We start from the raw sequence: 19,170 nt of genomic DNA on the forward strand, positions 1-19,170 counted from the left end.
TATCTTTATGTATTCCAGGGTGATCAGTCGAGCCCCAGGTTTGAAGCTGGTTGTGGAGACTCTCATCACCTCTCTCAGACCTATCGGAAACATTGTCTTGATCTGCTGTGCCTTCTTCATTGTCTTTGGCATCTTGGGGGTTCAGGTAACAACAGTTTCTCAATGCAGACATGTAAGCTAGCTAGAGATCCACTACACAAACAGCACTAATGATAATGATTTTTATTTTTTTCCCTTTGCCGGAGAACCAAGTTTTACACCCTTTGTAGTTTAAATGTCGGCTGCATATGTGAATTGTGGCTTACGGGAATTGGACGTGTCTTGAATATCCAGTGGACAATAGGCTTTTGTTCATCATGAATGTGAGGTTTGAAAGAATGACAATTAGGTTAAGTGTGAAAAGGAACAACATGACCCCCAGGCCAGCTATTAGCCAAGCACTCAGGGAAAACCTCTGATAAGAACGTGTTCTATGAAACGTCCTTTTATTCCTGGCATTAATTGCTGAATGTTTAAAAAGCCTCAAGCTCCAATGCAATTGAGATAATTTGTAAATGGCAGCCAAACAGCCCTGCAGACCTCTTTCTCTCTCTTTTTCTCTTCCTCACTCTAGCTGTTCAAAGGGAAGTTCTTTCATTGTGAAGGTCTAGACACGAAAAACGTCACCAACAAGTCTGACTGTCTCCAAGCCAACTACCGCTGGATACGAAGAAAGTACAACTTCGACAACCTGATTCAGGTACCGACTAATAGACTGCTGGTGAGATAAGGCGAGATGGGAAGTGAGATATAGAGAGCTGGGACATCATTATACCACTATGGGCTGTTTTAAAGTGATTTTCCTCCACTTGTGCTCATATTTAACACAATTACTCTCACATTACTCCATCTATAACATCATTATATTTACATTTGACAGACTGGGATTCTCTTCAGTCTGAGTACTACATTAACAAATGCAAAGGGTACTATAAATAACCCGATTTAAAATGGGGTCATTATTCTTGATTTTTATTGTCTGGGACTTTACACTTAAAACTTTTTAAAGATTGTATACATTTCTTTATTAAATGTCCCTTACTGTGTCTTCAAAAAGACAAATTCTTAAAGAAGTTTCGCCATTGGCAGGTCCCGTTATAAATGATAGTATTATATGTAATTTGATTTCAAATCAGCTGTCGACTGCATGTGCATCTCCCAAGGAGAAACAGAGAGAGCTACCAAGTACATTGTGCAAATGTAAATCCAATATTAATATCAAAACTGTTTATGTTGTAATATTCAAACCCATGTATGTCGACTTACTGTACACCTCTGTTTGCTTTCCAGGCTCTGATGTCTTTGTTTGTACTGTCATGTAAGGACGGCTGGGTCAACATCATGTATGACGGGCTCGATGCAGTGGGAGTGGACCAACAGGTAATGGTGTGAGGAATGTGCAAAGCCGTTCTGCAGAGCCAAATATTTGCAAATGACTTTATCGGCTACGTGAATCCACACTGTCAGTCCTCTGTGTATTACAACCCACTGTGCTCCTCATTGAGGATTTATACGAACCGTCCTCTTGACTGGGATGTTATGCAAAACATTACATGCAACACTGAGCAAAATAATATATGACAGTATTTTCAAAAAGATGTTACTCATGCTGCAAAACATTGTATGCCTGCCCATTAACTACATGTTTTGATATAGGGAATACTTCAAATAGTAAACCTAGATGTGTAATCTAATTCAGTATCATCAGCAATAAAACTTTATATATATTTATGCAAACCTCAAGAATAGCACAAACTCACCCCCTCATTAGTAGAATATATATATAGAATATATATAAGATAATAATATAAGAATCAACCTCAATCAGTGTGGGTTAGTGATTTTGGGTTCTAAATGAAACTATGGCCCAACATTAGAGTTTACAGCAGAAGGCCAAAGCTTCAATTAATGTTGTTGTCATCAGATCCAGGATTGCCTGTGGTGCAGTTTACTGCAGCAGTGTGACTTCAAGTAGATTGTCATTTTTCAACACCGTAATTAATCCAGTGACTGGAAATACGTTGATTAAAACTATTATTTGTGATATCATCAGGAAAATACATGACTCTGCTACAATAACAACATATTTATCCTTGCAAAGTTTGGAAAAGTTTACCAAGATTACTCAAGGCTTTCAAGAGAATTCACACTGTTCTGGTTTTCGTAGTGTAGCAGTTGGGGCTTGTGTCTTGCCTGCTCAAACCAGGTTCATCACACAAAAACCCTTACAAAGCGACACACAGAAACAATAAAAATTGATGCGAAAATCTTCTCTGCTCTGCTCTTTTCTTCTTAGCCTGTAAGAAACCACAACCCATGGATGCTCCTCTACTTCATCTCCTTCCTGCTCATCGTCAGCTTCTTTGTCCTCAACATGTTTGTCGGCGTTGTGGTGGAGAATTTCCACAAGTGCCGACAGGACCAGGAAGAGGAGGAGGCCCGCTTGCGGGAAGAGAAGAGGCTCAAAATGATAGAGAAAAAGCGCAGGAGTAAGGAGAATGGAGGGGCTGGTCGGTAGTCTATTTTTCTGAGCACTGCCTGCTTTCAGAGCTTGAAAAAAGAGAACGGGAATGACAAAGAGACAAAACAGGGAAATGTATACAGACTTGAACATAAAACGATTGAGAGTTTGAAAGACTGGCTAGCTCACGCAAACAGTGATTGATCACTGACAGAGGGCGTGGGCTACGCCATTCTAATGCATGTAAGAGCATGACTGCAGCCCAACCCTCCCCTAACACTGCATGGAAAACTGGATTAGCTCTATTAACTTGACTAAAACTTTGTATGCTCACTCTTTAAATAATTGAACTGCCACCACTGTAGAGTAAAAATGACAATAGCTGTAATATTTTAAATGCTTAAACTATATTTTAGATACCACATCTGGTTTTAATATCATTCCTACTCCAGAACAATAATTTGAAATGTTTTATAGATCTGATTACTTTCAAAGACCACCTTTGTAGTACTTTTTTTTTTTTTTTTTTTTTCGTTTCTTTTTTTTTTTTTTTTTTTTTCTTTTTTTTTTTCTTTCTTTTTTCTTTTTTTTTTTTTTTTTTTCTTTTTTTTTTGTCTGCAAGTCCGCTCAAAAAAATGACACCAACCACTCATGGTGCCACTGCTTAAGCTTCATGTGCAATTTTTTTTCTTCTTTGTGACTGTGACCATCACCGGCCCTCATGGCAAATTAACCTATCATGTTTATTTCAAGCTGTTTTCTACATTATGCCATTGAGGGCTGTGCACACCCAAGTGAAACATAAAACAAACACAGGACAGACAGAAAGGTGAGGCATAGACAGTGTTCTAAGAGAAAAGGTGCATTTTATTTGTTTGTACTCTTTAATTCACACCTTAAAACCATTTACAAATCTAAAACCCTTCACAAACACCTAATACGACAAAGTCCCAACGGATCAATCATGAAGATGTCAGGAGGCCACAAGAAGGATAGATAGAGCAGAGTGAGATCCACAGACACTAACCCAGCAACCTCCACTGACTCAGCAACCGGAGGAACACACACTATTGAGTTTTGGTAGGTGCCGGTGTGGTGGGTCTGACATGCATGAAAACCTCCACCAAAAGGAGGGAGCTGTCCCCTCCAGCCCAAGGAGGTCCACCCAGCCCCCCCGCAGGAGCCACCAAGCGGAGACCCAGCCCAGGAGCCCGGAGCGACCCCCCCCCGACACAGCCAGAGCCCCAAGGCCCGGGCAGCAGAACGGGCCATAGCGGACCCCCACGGCGCCCCACCGGCCCACAGCCCCACTTCCCCCACGACCACCCGCCCTCCCTCCCGTCCCCCCCACAACCCGACCCCCCGCCCCCCAGACCCCAAACCCCCGCCCCCTCCACCGTCCCACCCCCCCGCCACCCACCCACGCCACCCCCCTCCCCCACCATGCCGCCCACCCACAACCCACCCCCAACACCCCCCCGCCCCCCCACCAAGCCACCCCCCACCCCTCGCCCAGCCACCCCACCCCACCCCATCCAACCACACCACCCACACCACCCACGCCACCCCTCCCACACCCAAATCCGGGAGGCCACCCGCTCACCGGAAAACAGCACCAAGGGACCGGGCAACGGCACCGAAAGGGCAGACGAGCCCAGCCCACCTCCGGCCGCCCAGAGAGACGTGACCCTGAGGGAGGGAGGGAGGGAGGGAGGGGAGGAGGGAGGGAGAGGAAGGAGCACCAGGGGAGGCGCAACAACCCAGGCCCTCGGGCCCGGCAGGGAGAAGCCCCGGAGATCACGCCAGTAAAACTATTGTGAGTTGCCCTGTTACTGAGTTCACCAGTTCCCCAACTGGTGAATACTCGCCCTGCACCGTGAATGTGACCCACCCAAGTGTATATACAAGTATGTGTGGTGTCTTAGGATTGGGGGGTCGGTGAGGCAGAGCACAGGGTAACGAAACCCCCACTCAGCCTCACCGCAAGCCCAAAATGTGAATGTGTATGTGGTGCGTTAAAATTGGGGGAAGAAGTGTCAGGGCGGGGGCATAGACGGGGGGCCACAGCACAACACTGCACTGGGGCCCACCCCGTCTAATGACGTCCCACCCCATAACCACCCACCCCCCAGGTAGTGTGGTGCATTAAAATTGGAGGGGAATTGTGGAGTAGGAATATGACCTCTCCACCCCCCCCCCGAGGGATATGTTGTGTGCCCTATGTGTATATTTACAAGTTGTATTGTGCGAAGCTTGTGAAGTGATTTAAGAGGAGCGATCAACGGGGCCCCACCCAGCCAGGCGGAGGGAGGTGCGCGCGCGCCCAGTGCCCCACCATACACCCCCCCACCCCAATCCCCAACCCCCCACCCCACCCCCAGCCCCGGCGCCCCAGCGGGCAGACGGCGCAGTGGTGGAGAATTTCCACAAGTGCCGACAGGACCAGGAAGAGGAGGAGGCCCGCTTGCGGGAAGAGAAGAGGCTCAAAATGATAGAGAAAAAGCGCAGGAGTAAGGAGAATGGAGGGGCTGGTCGGTAGTCTATTTTTCTGAGCACTGCCTGCTTTCAGAGCTTGAAAAAAGAGAACGGGAATGACAAAGAGACAAAACAGGGAAATGTATACAGACTTGAACATAAAACGATTGAGAGTTTGAAAGACTGGCTAGCTCACGCAAACAGTGATTGATCACTGACAGAGGGCGTGGGCTACGCCATTCTAATGCATGTAAGAGCATGACTGCAGCCCAACCCCAACCCTCCCCTAACACTGCATGGAAAACTGGATTAGCTCTATTAACTTGACTAAAACTTTGTATGCTCACTCTTTAAATAATTGAACTGCCACCACTGTAGAGTAAAAATGACAATAGCTGTAATATTTTAAATGCTTAAACTATATTTTAGATACCACATCTGGTTTTAATATCATTCCTACTCCAGAACAATAATTTGAAATGTTTTATAGATCTGATTACTTTCAAAGACCACCTTTGTAGTACTTTCTGCATGTGGAAGTAATCAGCAGCTACTGTCCTCGATACATCTCGGGAAATTTTGCAAGCAAAATTTTCATTGGTGAAATGCCCCCCGCCCTCCCTCTGAATGCATGTACAGCACCGACCCTGAGGCGGCTCTCGACACAGTCGGAAGAAGGAGTTTTCCTGTAAATGTGCTTTGACTGGCAGACTCAGAAACATAGCAGACAAATTGGCTGCTATACCTGCAAGTATCACAGCTGTTAGTAGCAGTTAAGTTAGTTAGATACGGGTGATTGCTGCTCATAGGAAGCACAAACACGTGCTGGCAGAAACATGAGAAACACACCACCTATTGCATTAGTGGGTCAAAATGCAATAAAGTACCAATGCAGACCTAATTGTGGTAATATGTAAAGTGAAACAAAGTAAGAGGCATGTGGTTTTTATATCGATCTACCTAATTATATAATTACATTCTAAGGCAGTATATGGTGTGAGCAGAACAGAACTCTTTTTCATCTTGTATTAGTTCCATGTCTCACTGGTCTAAAACTGCTATCTCCAGGGTTTGCCCATACAATCAGTCCAAACTCACTCATCAATCCAAGAAAAAAAAAAAAGTTTTGGACTATTGAGATTTGTTTTATCCTTCACTGGTGCTATTAACCAAGAGAGTTGCTCCAGTGTTTGTTCAACATCACAGACCAGATCTCAGGGTAATTTAATAGTGTGGCGGTATGGATACATTTATGTTACATTATAAATTTAAATTTTGAATTAAAGAGCACTTGATCGGGGACATGTAATCCTTTTGTGATTAAGTTTGTAGAAAATTGTGTTGTTGAACAAACTCTGCACAGCTCCTCTAAATCATAGAACTTAAATCAAAGGCATGTCAGCATGAAGCAGATAGACAGGGCATGGTGGACATGGGAAGGAGACATAAACGTGCACGAACACACTCAAAAATCATCAATATGGACATGTGAGTACACAGCCTGTAAAAACCTAATGGTGTAGTCGGGACTATGGGTGAAAAATACCTTATAATAAACACCACATGACTTAAAACCCATTTATTATTCAGAAGCAGTAGTGCATCTCACAGTTCCCTCATGTCTATCAAAACCTAGTCTGCAGTCAGGGTCTCAGTGAAAACATTGACTCTCCTATTGTGGTCTGAATGCAAAGCAGAGACCTTTCTAACCCTGACGAGAATAACATTATTAGAGTTGATGAATCTTTTAAAAACTGCTCCCAGTGACAGAATACTCCCAGGGAGCACTGTTTGCCTTTTTTTTTGTTGTTGTCAGAAATCATTTATTTACTTCAGTAAATATGCCCAGAACATGTTTATTCACTTAGCAAAAGAAAATGGTAAATGGGAGAATGACTTAAACTAGCCAAGAAAACAACTGCCACGCTGTCTTGCTGCATTTTTACTTATCATCCTGTGCTGTTGCACTTGGATACAGACAACTTTGAATTAAATAACATTGTTTTAGTTGAGTATTTTGCTCACATGCTATGTCTGCAGCAACTGAAATGTAGCATCCTTGCTCTGAAGCATTGTGCGCTGTGTCATGGAGAAACCCTTATGACTTCTGAATCATTTCCCACGGGCAAATTGCTTATGTTGCAGTTGTTCCCATTCAAAGTCTTAGAAATATAAGCAGTACAAATATACATATATAGGCGAACATAAATAGAAAAATACGTCCAAAAATATAAACATAATTAGAAAAGATATATATATATACTGGAATCTGTAATTTGTATCCAAGCAATAGCAAGTTGAGTAAAGATACTGCAGCGAGTCTAAATATTTGATCTCCTTTAATCTACAAATACTACAAAATATCTAATTAGCCCAGCTGTTACTCTCATGTCCTCTCTTATTTGAACATCTCATACACAAGCAGTAGTGTGCACATACTGACTGAGGAACAGGGACAATAATGCAAAGGGGGTATCACCACCGTGAGTGAAGTTACAATTAGATATCCAGCGGGGCACCGGGGCTGTGTGTGGAATTCTATTAGGGGAACAAGCATATCTTGGTTTAATAGAAGGAAAAGAAAGAAATGTTTACAGCTTTAGCAAAAAGAAGCGGTGGTTACCTTCCCTTTGGCCCTCGACCTCCCTGTGCATACTACTGGACATGTGATATTTTATATTCAGAGCTCAGCTACTAACAGTTGCACCCTATCTGTCTGTCTCTATTTCTTTGTCTTGTTTTTTTTTTTTTTTTTGGTTTGTTTCTGGTCTCCAGAGGCCAAGCAGAGGCCCTACTTTGCCGACTACTGTCCCCTGCGTCTGTACATCCACACACTGTGCACCAGCCACTACCTGGACCTCTTCATCACCTTCATCATCTGCATCAATGTCTTCACAATGAGCATTGAGCACTACAATCAGCCACAGGTAACGTGCGCACTGCGTTTTAGAAATAGGAAGAACATTTTTCTACATGTCCATCTGGCTTGTAATAATAAAAATAATCTTTCAGTTTCTCTCGTAAAAGTCAACATTTAGTTTTCTTCATGTGAATTGTTAGTGTGCTTAAAGCATCACTGAAAGATGTGTTTTTCAGTGCAGTCTGTCTGTTTGTTTGATTGTAAGCTTTAATACTCAAACACTGGCAGGTCGAACTTCGTGAAACTTGGTGGAGAGGTGAAGCGTGACCAATTAAATTTTGATATAGATCGGGATCAATTTCTTCAACTTTGCGAGATAGAGCTTTGGCCCAGGCGAAGGATTGCCTTACACTTGTCTGCCGAACCATGGATGAAGATATAAATTGGTGTCTGTTACTTTATTAAAGTATCTGGTATTTCTTCCAGAAAAGCACCAAATGGACTCCATACATTTGTTGACAGAATTTCCAAAAAAGAATTGTATTTATTGCTTTCCTATGATGCTCCGTGTGTTATTTGCTATATTTTACCTCAGTATATAAATCATGTAGTCTGTCGGGGATGTTATGAAATAATCTGCTCGTTTCTGTGTGTGTTTCTGTGTATGTGTCCAGTATTTAGAGGAGGTTCTGAAGTACTGTAACTACGTGTTTACCTTCATCTTCGTCATCGAGGCTCTGCTCAAACTCGTGGCGTTCGGCATACACAGGTTCTTCAAAGACAGGTAATGCAGCAGGATGAAGTGCAGCATGGGGAACTCATTGCGTTGTAAAATATAAAAGTTATGCATTGGCTCTATTTCATTGTTACAATCCTGCGTGAAACAGTTAACTCCAGCTCCATGGACACATGTATAGGCTCCTGACTTTATGGACTGTAACTGTGGCTCCCTGTTTTCATTACACTGGATAGTGAGTGTATTTATCTGTCTCAAGGTGGCCTGGAGGAGTCTTGTCAGGGTTAAACTCAGTGTTTTCCCAACCATACAGATTAATGGGTGGAATACCCATGAATCTAAACAACCTTTTCACTATTTACTATCAGCAGCCAGACAGCAGCAGTATTGCATCTCCTCCTCTTTTTCTTCTTTTCTGCTAACTCACGGTAACCTTTAAAGATTACACAATTACAGATTTCAAAGGGAGGATTGTGTATTTGTTGAGAAAGAGAGAAATCTTGTCAGAGCAGCACTATGTGATATATCAACTGTTTTTATTTTTTTGTATGTTCCTAAAATGACCAACAACGTATGTTTAGGTGGAATCAGCTGGATGTAGCTATAGTGGCATTGTCCATCATGGGCATCACCCTGGAGGAGCTGAAAATGAATGCAGCACTGCCAATAAACCCTACCATCATCAGAATCATGAGAGTACTCAGGATAGCACGAGGTAAACACACACAACCTTTTTGCCAGTCATTTAGTCAGCTTTCATTGTCTATCCTCGTAAATTTGGCATTAGAAGTCATTTCTAAAAGTAAATACACAGCTAAGAGTCTCCCTAACACTCGTATCTTGCTGTGCCTTTGTAAATTGTGCAGCAAATGTGCCGAGTAACAGCTAACCGAGACTGCTGCCGTTACTGTTGTGTGTCTCTGCAGTGCTGAAGCTTCTGAAGATGGCCACGGGGATGAGAGCCCTGCTGGATACCGTCATGCAGGCGCTGCCGCAGGTAAACACGGTCTCTGCGAGGTCTCAACGCCAAAGAAAAGAGTGGTTTTGTTTTTTTGTTTTATTCATGAATATAGGGTCAGTATGGCAATTTTCTTCAAAATAGACAGCTCTGAAAGATTCATGCTCGTGGATGAATATTTCATTCGAGGCGTATCCATCCACATTACAAGATTCGTATTCTGACCCTCAAGCGTCTATATTTGTTTGTGCCCTCTCTTACCTTTCTGCTGGTCTGTTGTGCACTTCAGTTGGTTTTCCTATTAAATGTGCACACTACAGAACATCACTTTTGGCAGTCAGAAAAATAAGAGCTTATTAATGATCTTGCAGAAGAGGTTGCACTGAAATTCAGGCAAATAGGGCATCTATTTTCAGACTCCAATAGATTGCCAGTAAATACGTTTTTGCGTAGATTGGTCCTTGATCCGTGAGCTGTGCTTTCTTTTAATAAATCATTTTCGGAATCAGACTATACAACTGGCTTTCTCCCATCATCTGTCTGGTCGATGCACTCCGTTTTAAAGTATGTGGATGAAGCATATCAAGTCTCTCTGTCCTGTTGCCTGGCCCAAATCTTAGAGGCAAAGAGCAGCTGCACCCAAGACTGTGATGTACATGCAGTGACAGACTCCATTGTTCTGCTGTTTTCTAAATGTCAAGTGTACAAATATAACCGTTGGGGCACAGGGTGCGCCATACAGAGTGTAAGGATAAAAGACAACATTCTGATGACACGATGCAGATGTAGTCGGAGGAAGTGCTTTCGATAATGTTCACAGAGTGTGCCCACAAAATCCATTATGATGACTGTTTTTATAGCTTTCTTGTTGAACGGGGGAAAAATGCTGCCGTTAATGCAGCTCAGACTTTTTGATATTAAAGCTTGCTGTGATTTTTTGTTCTTAGAGTCTATTTTATTATGATGTACACACACGAACTTTAATAGCTACGGGGAAATGAAACTAAATTCAGGTTACATGGTGCATAAATACAGATTATTGCATGCACAACCTGTTTTCTCTACAGTGCTAATGTGTAAATAGAGAAGTTGTGGTTTTTAGTGCCACTACAAGCAAGCAAATAGTTTGTACGAGGTTCGTTTTTAGTGTAAGTCAGCTGAGTGTTTGCAGCAATGAGCTTACCTGCGGGCAGTACGTGCTGGTAAATAAGGTCTTTCCATTTATAATGTAGGGTTAAATATGTGTCAAATGGAATAAATAGAATGCTGTAAATCCTAATGCTTTCTATTCCCTGGAGCTTTATTTACACTGTTTGGTGCACAGAAGTGGGATATGACATGTGTTATTGCTTCCAGGTGGGAAATCTTGGTCTCCTCTTCATGCTGCTGTTCTTCATCTATGCTGCTCTGGGAGTGGAGCTCTTTGGCAAACTGGGTCAGTCACACAACCTGCCGAAAACACATACACACACACACACACGCACATACACACACACACATGTTGGTCTACAGCAGAAAGGGTTTTTGGATACACTCATTACTACCACAGTCACGACTTATAGCAAATTTTTCCTGCCTGAGTCGTCTCTGTTGAATCCTCGCTCTCCATGCCCATCTGTCTCTGCTTCTCTCCACCACTCTTACATCAGAGCGCTGCTCCTACCAAGGAAAGATCACATTTGCATGATCACATTTATTCACATATTGCTTCCTCGATAGGCCGGCTCCGTTTTCTCTGAATGTGCAATAATGTGCGAGGGAAGAAGATTAGCTAAAAAGAGGACGAAAAAAGCATCTGGGAAGACAAAATGTAAAGAACTAGCTGATAAAGAACTCGCTTTCTGCAAAATGTTATTCCGATTTGGCATCGGGGAAACAAAGTGATGTCTGTTTTTCCGTTTTATGGGGCAAAAATCCCCTTTCCTGTTTTTACTCTGATTTTTATTTTGCCAAGCAGCTGACAGAAGCTTTTAGATGTATCTGTCCTTCACTTTAAATGGCACTTTGTGCCTCGCAATTGCTGAGGAGTGAAATGTGTTTTGGCTTGCAGAGAAGTTGTGGCGCAGCTTGGTGGAGATCAGGCAGCATTACTATAAACTGTCATATTGTCCCACCCACAGACTCAATCATGACTGGTGGTTATGGGGCTTTTTTCTTTTCTCCAAGTCTTTGAGCCAGTATGGGATTTCTGGAAGTTTACAATGATGAGCACATATTGAATTTTGCATCAAATAAGATTCATAGCATTTCTTATTCCTTCTTATTTTATGTTGTATATTTCGCATGAAGGGTTTTTAATAACGAAACTTTTTGTTTTTCCCTTCAGATGGCTGTCAGGGAATACAAAACATCTACATATAAAGCAACAAAGTCCTCCACTTGAGGACTTTGGAGCTCTTTGGGGTTCATGTGTATGTGCGTTTCAAAATTTTTTAAAACTTGTGTTGTAAAAAATCATTTCCACTGAAAAGTGGAAAGGAAATGACATAACTGGCAGACCTCTGATGTGCATTTGTCAACTCTGACCATTGTATGTGCAGAAGACTGAGCAGATTCGATGCAGTCATAGGGGACTGAATCAATGTTTAAATGTTAATGCTGACATTTTTGACTCCATGTTGTTTTCGTAGCTTGTATTTGGCACAGCAGAACCTAAAAGTAATTCAAACCCTATCTAATTCCTTGTCTATTGATTTTCGTGCCCAGACTAAACCTTTATTTTCACTCCTATTTTCTTGCCACTGAGCCATGAGGCCTAACACATAGGGGTTTCCATTTACATTAATTCTGAACCCTTTTCATCAAGCCCCCTTTTTCTCTGTCATGCCTTTTTTACAAATTGTGCACTAATGTTCAAAAGTTTGGGATCACCCAGATAATTTCATGTTTTCCTTTAAAACTCACATTTTTATTCATGTGCTAACATAACTGCACAAGGGTTTTCTTATCATCGATTAGCCTTCCAACACCATTAGCTAACACAATGTAGCATTAGAACACAGGAGTGATGGTTGCTGGAAATGCTCCTCTGTACCTTATGTAGATATTCCATTAAAAATCAGCCATTTCCAGCTCGAATAGTAATTTACCACATTATGAATGTCTAGACTGTATTTCTGATTAATTTGAAGTTATCTTCTTTGAAAAAAAAACTTTCTTTTCAAAAATAAGGACATTCCAAAGTGACCCCAAACTTTTGAATGGTAGTGTAAATATAACATTTCTCCCATTTCTTTGTTGCACACTGTGCATTTCAGTCTTGCATAAAAAGAACTACTTAAGTAAAATTTTATTCCATTTACCATTACATAACACTGCCCTCTTCAGTTCCTCTGAGCTTCACAGTGGTATTGTTAACTCTCCCGGTGACTGATACTTAGAATAAGAAACAAGATACATAACCCTCCAAGGACCTTCTCCTTCCTCTCCAGCTCCTTGTTAATGTGACCTGGGGTTTGAAACGAAGGAAGATAGCTTCTGGTGGATGTTTTTATTCCACAAACAGGCTCCTGAGAGCTTTCTGTCAAAGTGACCCTGACACTTTCCATGTCCTCCAGAAGACAGGTCCTCTCTCGTCTCCTGTGTCTCGTCCACAGGGAACCACTACTTAGCAGCTGTTTATTTCCTTGTACTCTGCTTGCATATGACTTAAAGCAGTAGTACTTTCTAAATGGGGCACGGACAGTATTCCATTCTTGCTTGTAGCTCAGTTTTTTTTTGCCTTTGTCTGTATTAGAGTGCACTGACAACAATCCATGTGAAGGTCTGAGTCGTCACGCAACCTTTCAGAATTTCGGGATGGCCTTCCTCACACTGTTCCGAGTGTCCACTGGAGACAACTGGAATGGGATTATGAAAGTATGAACACACAGACACACACACACACACACACACACACAGACACACACACACACACACACACACATGCACTCTCATAAATGATGACTAGATTATCTCATAACCACGGAGAGAGCAGTGACCTCGAAAACCAATTATGAAATGATAAAGTGGCTTAGAGCTGAGCAATGTCAACACTCTCACATCTTGATTTTGACTTTATTAAAAAATGTGATGGATGATGTACTTGTCCCTAAATGACATGAAAAATGTACATATGATCTGATAAGAACAAGGACAGTGGTTCTAATGACTTCCATGTTTGGTTGTTTGTGCTTAATGATAAGAACAGTTTGAATTCTAAACAGACTCTCGCTGATTTATGGCAGATGTTTGTGTCGCAAAAGTTTTTTTTTTCTGCTGATTTATGCTATTGTGGGAGATATTTCTTTTCAGAGCTTGTGTTACGAGGAGGTGGCAATTTATGCAATCCAATCAAATACCTTTTAAGTTCCAGTAGAGGGCCCTCATGAGTCAGTGATGCACACTTTCTGCATTTAAAGTGCACCTCATGAAGCCAACTAAAACCCTAACAATAAGTAGATTTACAGGAACATGTAGTTTATTTGGCAGTGTCGTGAAGCTGTGCACATTTTTGCCAATTGAGATATATTTTGGTTTCATTCAAAGCTACTGGGAGATAAATCAGTTTAGGCTAAACAAAAGTAGAACTTTGCAGAAGTGTCAGCTAGACATAGTTGTGCATTGATGTATTATTAACTATTACCAGTTGACTGTGTTTTCTTATGTGTGTCAGGGTTTTCTTTTTTGTTTCCCATTTTCCTTTCTCTTCCCTTCATCCCTCCTTCTTTCTGAATCTTTCTCCTCAGGACACATTAAGGGAGTGTCTCCCAGACGACCGCAACTGTCTCTCATACCTGCCTTTGGTCTCTCCAATTTACTTCGTCACCTTTGTCCTCATGGCTCAGTTTGTTCTGGTCAATGTGGTGGTGGCTGTTTTGATGAAACATCTAGAGGAAAGCAACAAGGTATACTAACCAGAAAGAACAAGAAAGACGGAAAATGAGCAGAAATATAAACATTTTTTTCCCATTTTGGACTGAACTCCTTTGTTGAGTATTGCTAAGATTTCCTGTAATATGTAGTCACTAAGTAGAAGTATATGTGCGTTTGCAGGAAGCCAAAGAGGATGCAGAGATGGATGCAGAGATCGCCTTGGAGATGGCGATGGAGAGGGAACGCAGACTAAGCACAACTTCAAACAACAGCTCAGTGGCAGGAACCTATGTTGGTCCATGCCCACATTCACCTGGAGAGGTAGGAAGACATCTGCCTCTGTTGAGATGAGTCAGGCCTGCAAAGAATCAATCACCAGCGATCACTGCACAACGTTGGTTAAACTTGATCCTGACTTTATTTATTCTGACTTTATGCAAAATCATTTCAGAGGAGATGCTTGACAAGATTGAGAGACTTTACCCACACTGGAATTAAGCACTGTTCTTTTCTTCTTTTGAGGTTTTCGATGATATCATTATTGTGACTTTTTCCACCATTATTATCATGTAGTGGAAATCTGATTTTATGACAGGCCTATCGGATGTCAAGAAAAAAATCTCATTAGATCGAGGCTGCAGGTTTTGGGGCCAGTTGCTCTCCATCGACTGGGGGGCCTCAGAGCTCGATGGGAAATGCCTGGTTCTCCTCTGATCTCACAACTGATTGACTCACATGTTTGCTCAACAGTATACCACTTGAGACCTTTCGTTTTTTGAACTGGATAAATTTAGAATTGCTTAGAATCCTTTTCTGTGAAGAGAACACATTTTCAGTCACAGAGGCTCAAAACTTTCAGATTCCAGACCATAAACTATGTGTATTGTGTAGTTCTAGTTGCTGTGTATTGATATTGGACTGGTTTAATTTTTTAAGCATTTCACAACACAAAAACTACCGAGTAGAGGGATGTTAGTGTTCATAGAATAACATCTGTACAGATGTTTCAGCCAATCTGAAAAGCTCACTAATAAATGGAGACAGATTTTTATATGAAACTGATTTACATCAGTCTTCATGTAAAATGAGGATTGAACCATGGACAGAGATCACAGATCACCTGTATAGAATTTTAACAGCCTTCCTTTTCATAACTATAACTGTTGGAGACTGCATGCAATCTGATATATGGATCCGATAGCATTTTATTAAATTGGAGTCAGATCTGACAGGATGTTCCTGTAATTTCCTGTAAAGACTGAAGGTTGCTGGAAACTGTTTGACTTTACTGCAGCTTTTTGGCTCTGCCCCCTGCTGCGGCTGCTGCCTCCTCTGGTTCACTTTCCAGGCGAGCGGCAGTTCATCTCGAATGAGCCTGTGTGCCCTTGTTCATTAGTATTGTAATATTACAACTGGATCTGGAGCTGTGGGTGTGACAGAATAAAGCCGTGTGCAGCATATCCAATTCTTTTCAGTCTTTTTATATACTGCCAGGTCACAACATAAGTCATCTCCTTACACAGTCGGATCAGGTCTGTACAATATTATGTGCTGCGTGTTTCATACTGTGCCAGTTCAGTTAATTCACTGTGAAACACTGATGCATTAGACAATATTTCTAGTTAAACACAGTGAGTGCCAGACCTGTGCGGTCTCTGTCTCCCCCTGTAGGAAGAAGAGGTGCAGTTTGATGACCAGGACCAGCTGTCGTCAGGGAAGATGTCTGTATCCAGGATGCACTCGCTTCCAAATGACAGTTACATGTTTCGGCCTGTACGCCCCGCCAGCGCCCCCTACCCGTTGGAAGAGGTAGATCTCAGCCCCCAGCACCAGCATTCAGGTAAATGAATAGTTCAGGATTTAAATATGAGAGATGAGACAAGCATTGATTAATTAACATGGGTGTTTTTTCTGTATTCTGTCCTCCATGTGTGTTAAACAGCCACTAAGCCTCACATGGACTGAAACTGAAACATGATGCATGTGCTTTTCTAGCACCAAGCTAATCACGGTGATTATAAGATTTCCAGTCTAATGCTGTAATTTATTTCAAATTAAGTACTTAAGATTAACTAGTATTAGCATATGGCTTTTATGCATACAGACTGTGTCATTCAGTAATCTAGGTACTATAGTCCACGGTTCAGTAATCAAATAAATCATTTTTTGTTAAATTCCCCAAGTTTTCTGCACTATTAAAGCTCCAAAGCAGTATTTTCTAGCACTCCCAAATTAAAATGGATGATAAAAGTTGAAATTATTCAAAATTTTTAGCTCTGTGATTTAATAATATTATTTTTAACAGGGGATATAAGGAGCATAAAACTTTGCCATTGGCCAGACACCGTAGTCCAGACATAATATGGAGATTTACAAAAAGAAAAAGGTCATTAAAAGTTATCAATAAATAGTCAAGTGCAAAATATGGTGAGATGTTGTTTACATATGACAAAGCAGTTGTTTTACCAGGATACAGCAACACTAACAGCATGTCCCATGAATCATAGCTGTTGACATAGTTCATAACAAACCTGTTAAGTGCATACATTTTTTCTTTTTAATGTGACAAAATGCTCATGTTTTACCATCAAGAGTTGAAGTAGAAGTTGAAGTAGAAGTTATCTGTGCAGTTTAGAATTTTACCATGAAATGAATATGACTAAAATTCAAAAAAGGATTTTGGTTCGAATAGCGATGCAGATTCAAGAAAATAATCTGGCCTTGGGAAAGGTTTGCTGAATTTGTTGGTTTTTTGTGAAGATGGAGAAGAGACTGAACAGCTTGTGAGCAGAGACCATCGATCTGCCATTCTGGGAATGCTTTGAAATCAGTTATTTTGTGTTTTGTACATTTTGATTTAGGAATTCACTGTTCAGAAAGACATAAATATCACTATTGTTTTACATAACATTTAGGTGTTTTTTTGTTTTTTGTTTTTTGCTGTATTTCCAGATTGTGTCTGTAAAAAGTGAAAGTTAAAGCAGGAATAAATATATATATATATATATATATATATATATTAAAAAATCAAACAGACACGGAATACTTCTCTAAGCACTGATAACTGTTTTATCTGCAGTCAGAATCTAATGGCATGTTGTGGCCAGGCTGTGGACAGACCCAGCTCTGTCCGAAGGTACTAACTGTAGCGGATGAGCCGATACGTGTGAACCTCTGCAACTTTCACACGGGCTCATCTGCTCAGCTGTGCAATGGCTGAAACTAAACTATGACGGTTAACTTCATGGCCAAGCTGCAAAGTCAGAAAACTGTATGTGCAAATTATTTAATCCTCATGGTTGCTGATCTTTGCCTATTTGGGAGAGATTTGTTATCCATTGACTTTGCAGCTTGAACTGAAAGCATCAACTTCAAATGAATTTGTTTGTCATCTAACTTGACTTTGCAGCAATATTTTTTGTTTTTTAAAAAAACATGTTTTACTTTTGTTACATCTGAACTCACAGGTTTACTGGGCCCGTGTGTGCAGAATGCCTAAGACCCTGGTTATGTAGTTTCACTGCTGTAGTTAAGCACAGATTGAACTTCTCATGGAGTTTCTGTCTCCTCATCTGGCGGTATACTTGACATATGATACATGAAAGTGCTATATACTGTCAAGACTAAATGCAGTAACGTGAAACTGTAACTCTAACCAGGATCTAATGCAGAGTATTACATCCATCTGGCAGTCAGTTCAGGACTGTTACAGTTCAGCTACTGCATCTGCTAAGGATTTTTTGCCCAGAAAACACTTTATTTTGATAACAAATGAAAGCAATTTTGACTTCAGCATGACTAAAACTTGAACTTTTAATTGAATGGTTCAAATGTTTTATCACAATAAAGTGTTAGTGATGTGATACTTCTGCATTGATAATTCAAGCATAATAATTTGAATCTATCCCAAATAGGAAATAGTGTTTGTGTGTTTGCCCAACTATGCACGTGTCTTATGCAAAAATGCATGTGTAAATATTAAACGTATAAGCAGTTGTATCACGTTCGATTAAAACTTCATCTCCCTGCAGTTTCAGTGATGTCGGTCCACTCTCAGCCTTGTGAGAGCCGCTCCCTGCTGCAGGTTCCAGACGTTTCCCCCGTTCACCGTCCCACCCTCACCCTCCCCCGCATCGCCCCGCCAACACCCAGCCCCTCACCACGGGCCCTGCACAGACAGGTGAGAGATCCCAAGTCAGCTTCCTTTCATGTACAGATACGAACTAGAAAAGCGCTGAGAGAGCGCAGTAATCCGCCAAGGCTGCTCATTCCTCTTTTATGTTGAAGTGAAAACAATTTCTGATAAAGTACTGGCAATTGTGAAAAAAATTATATTAAGGAACGTACGTGATTGCAAGTATTCACATCCTTTGAAGTGCACAGGCCAAGTCACACAATTAATGAAATAGAGGAAATTTAACAGTAAGAAACCTGTATGTGGAAGGTCTAGCAACTATTGAATCAGTACTGCTGGCTAGACCAAAGAATAATCCAAGAAACTATGTCACTTGAAGTACAGTTAAATCCATCATTAAGAAATGAAGGCACATGTGTAAATCTGCCTAGGCTGTCCTCTAAATCTAAGAGACAATGCAAGGAAGAGACTAGTCTCACTCACCAGATGTAAATTGCAGGTATGAGCTCACCATTGGCAGGTTATCTCAGTTAGCTTTCTTCCCCCTATTCTGCTATTTGCGTGTTTTCTTTGCCACTGAAAACAAAAGCAGCAACCGCTGGACTGTAACCTACTACGTAAAAATCAAATCTTGGAGTTAAGTAACTCTGCT

The 19,170-nt window shown here is 41.3% G+C and overlaps 1 protein-coding gene across 3 annotated transcripts in view; it reads left to right on the forward strand.

The window, feature by feature from the left end:
* cacna1ha (calcium channel, voltage-dependent, T type, alpha 1H subunit a) overlaps window positions 1–19,170 on the forward strand; it is a 150,571-nt gene that overhangs the window by 125,377 nt on the left and 6,024 nt on the right. Inside the window, exons 24-38 of one of the 3 annotated variants that reach the window (XM_051941077.1) lie at window positions 19–145; window positions 614–739; window positions 1,330–1,419; window positions 2,336–2,549; window positions 7,751–7,902; window positions 8,510–8,619; window positions 9,153–9,286; window positions 9,498–9,568; window positions 10,886–10,964; window positions 13,266–13,387; window positions 14,257–14,415; window positions 14,564–14,704; window positions 16,055–16,223; window positions 17,463–17,519; window positions 18,415–18,539. In XM_051941077.1, coding sequence (XP_051797037.1) covers window positions 19–145; window positions 614–739; window positions 1,330–1,419; window positions 2,336–2,549; window positions 7,751–7,902; window positions 8,510–8,619; window positions 9,153–9,286; window positions 9,498–9,568; window positions 10,886–10,964; window positions 13,266–13,387; window positions 14,257–14,415; window positions 14,564–14,704; window positions 16,055–16,223; window positions 17,463–17,473 — 1,705 coding nt within the window. In that variant the 3' untranslated portion in view covers window positions 17,474–17,519; window positions 18,415–18,539. Of the gene's footprint in view, window positions 1–18; window positions 146–613; window positions 740–1,329; window positions 1,420–2,335; window positions 2,550–7,750; window positions 7,903–8,509; window positions 8,620–9,152; window positions 9,287–9,497; window positions 9,569–10,885; window positions 10,965–13,265; window positions 13,388–14,256; window positions 14,416–14,563; window positions 14,705–16,054; window positions 16,224–17,462; window positions 17,520–18,414; window positions 18,564–19,170 lie in introns of those variants that run through there. The other 2 variants (XM_051941075.1, XM_051941076.1) reach the window with 2 other exon arrangements.

Source organism: Acanthochromis polyacanthus, chromosome 21 (assembly GCF_021347895.1).
Source record: "Acanthochromis polyacanthus isolate Apoly-LR-REF ecotype Palm Island chromosome 21, KAUST_Apoly_ChrSc, whole genome shotgun sequence".
In the NCBI taxonomy this organism is placed as follows: Eukaryota; Metazoa; Chordata; class Actinopteri; family Pomacentridae; genus Acanthochromis; species Acanthochromis polyacanthus.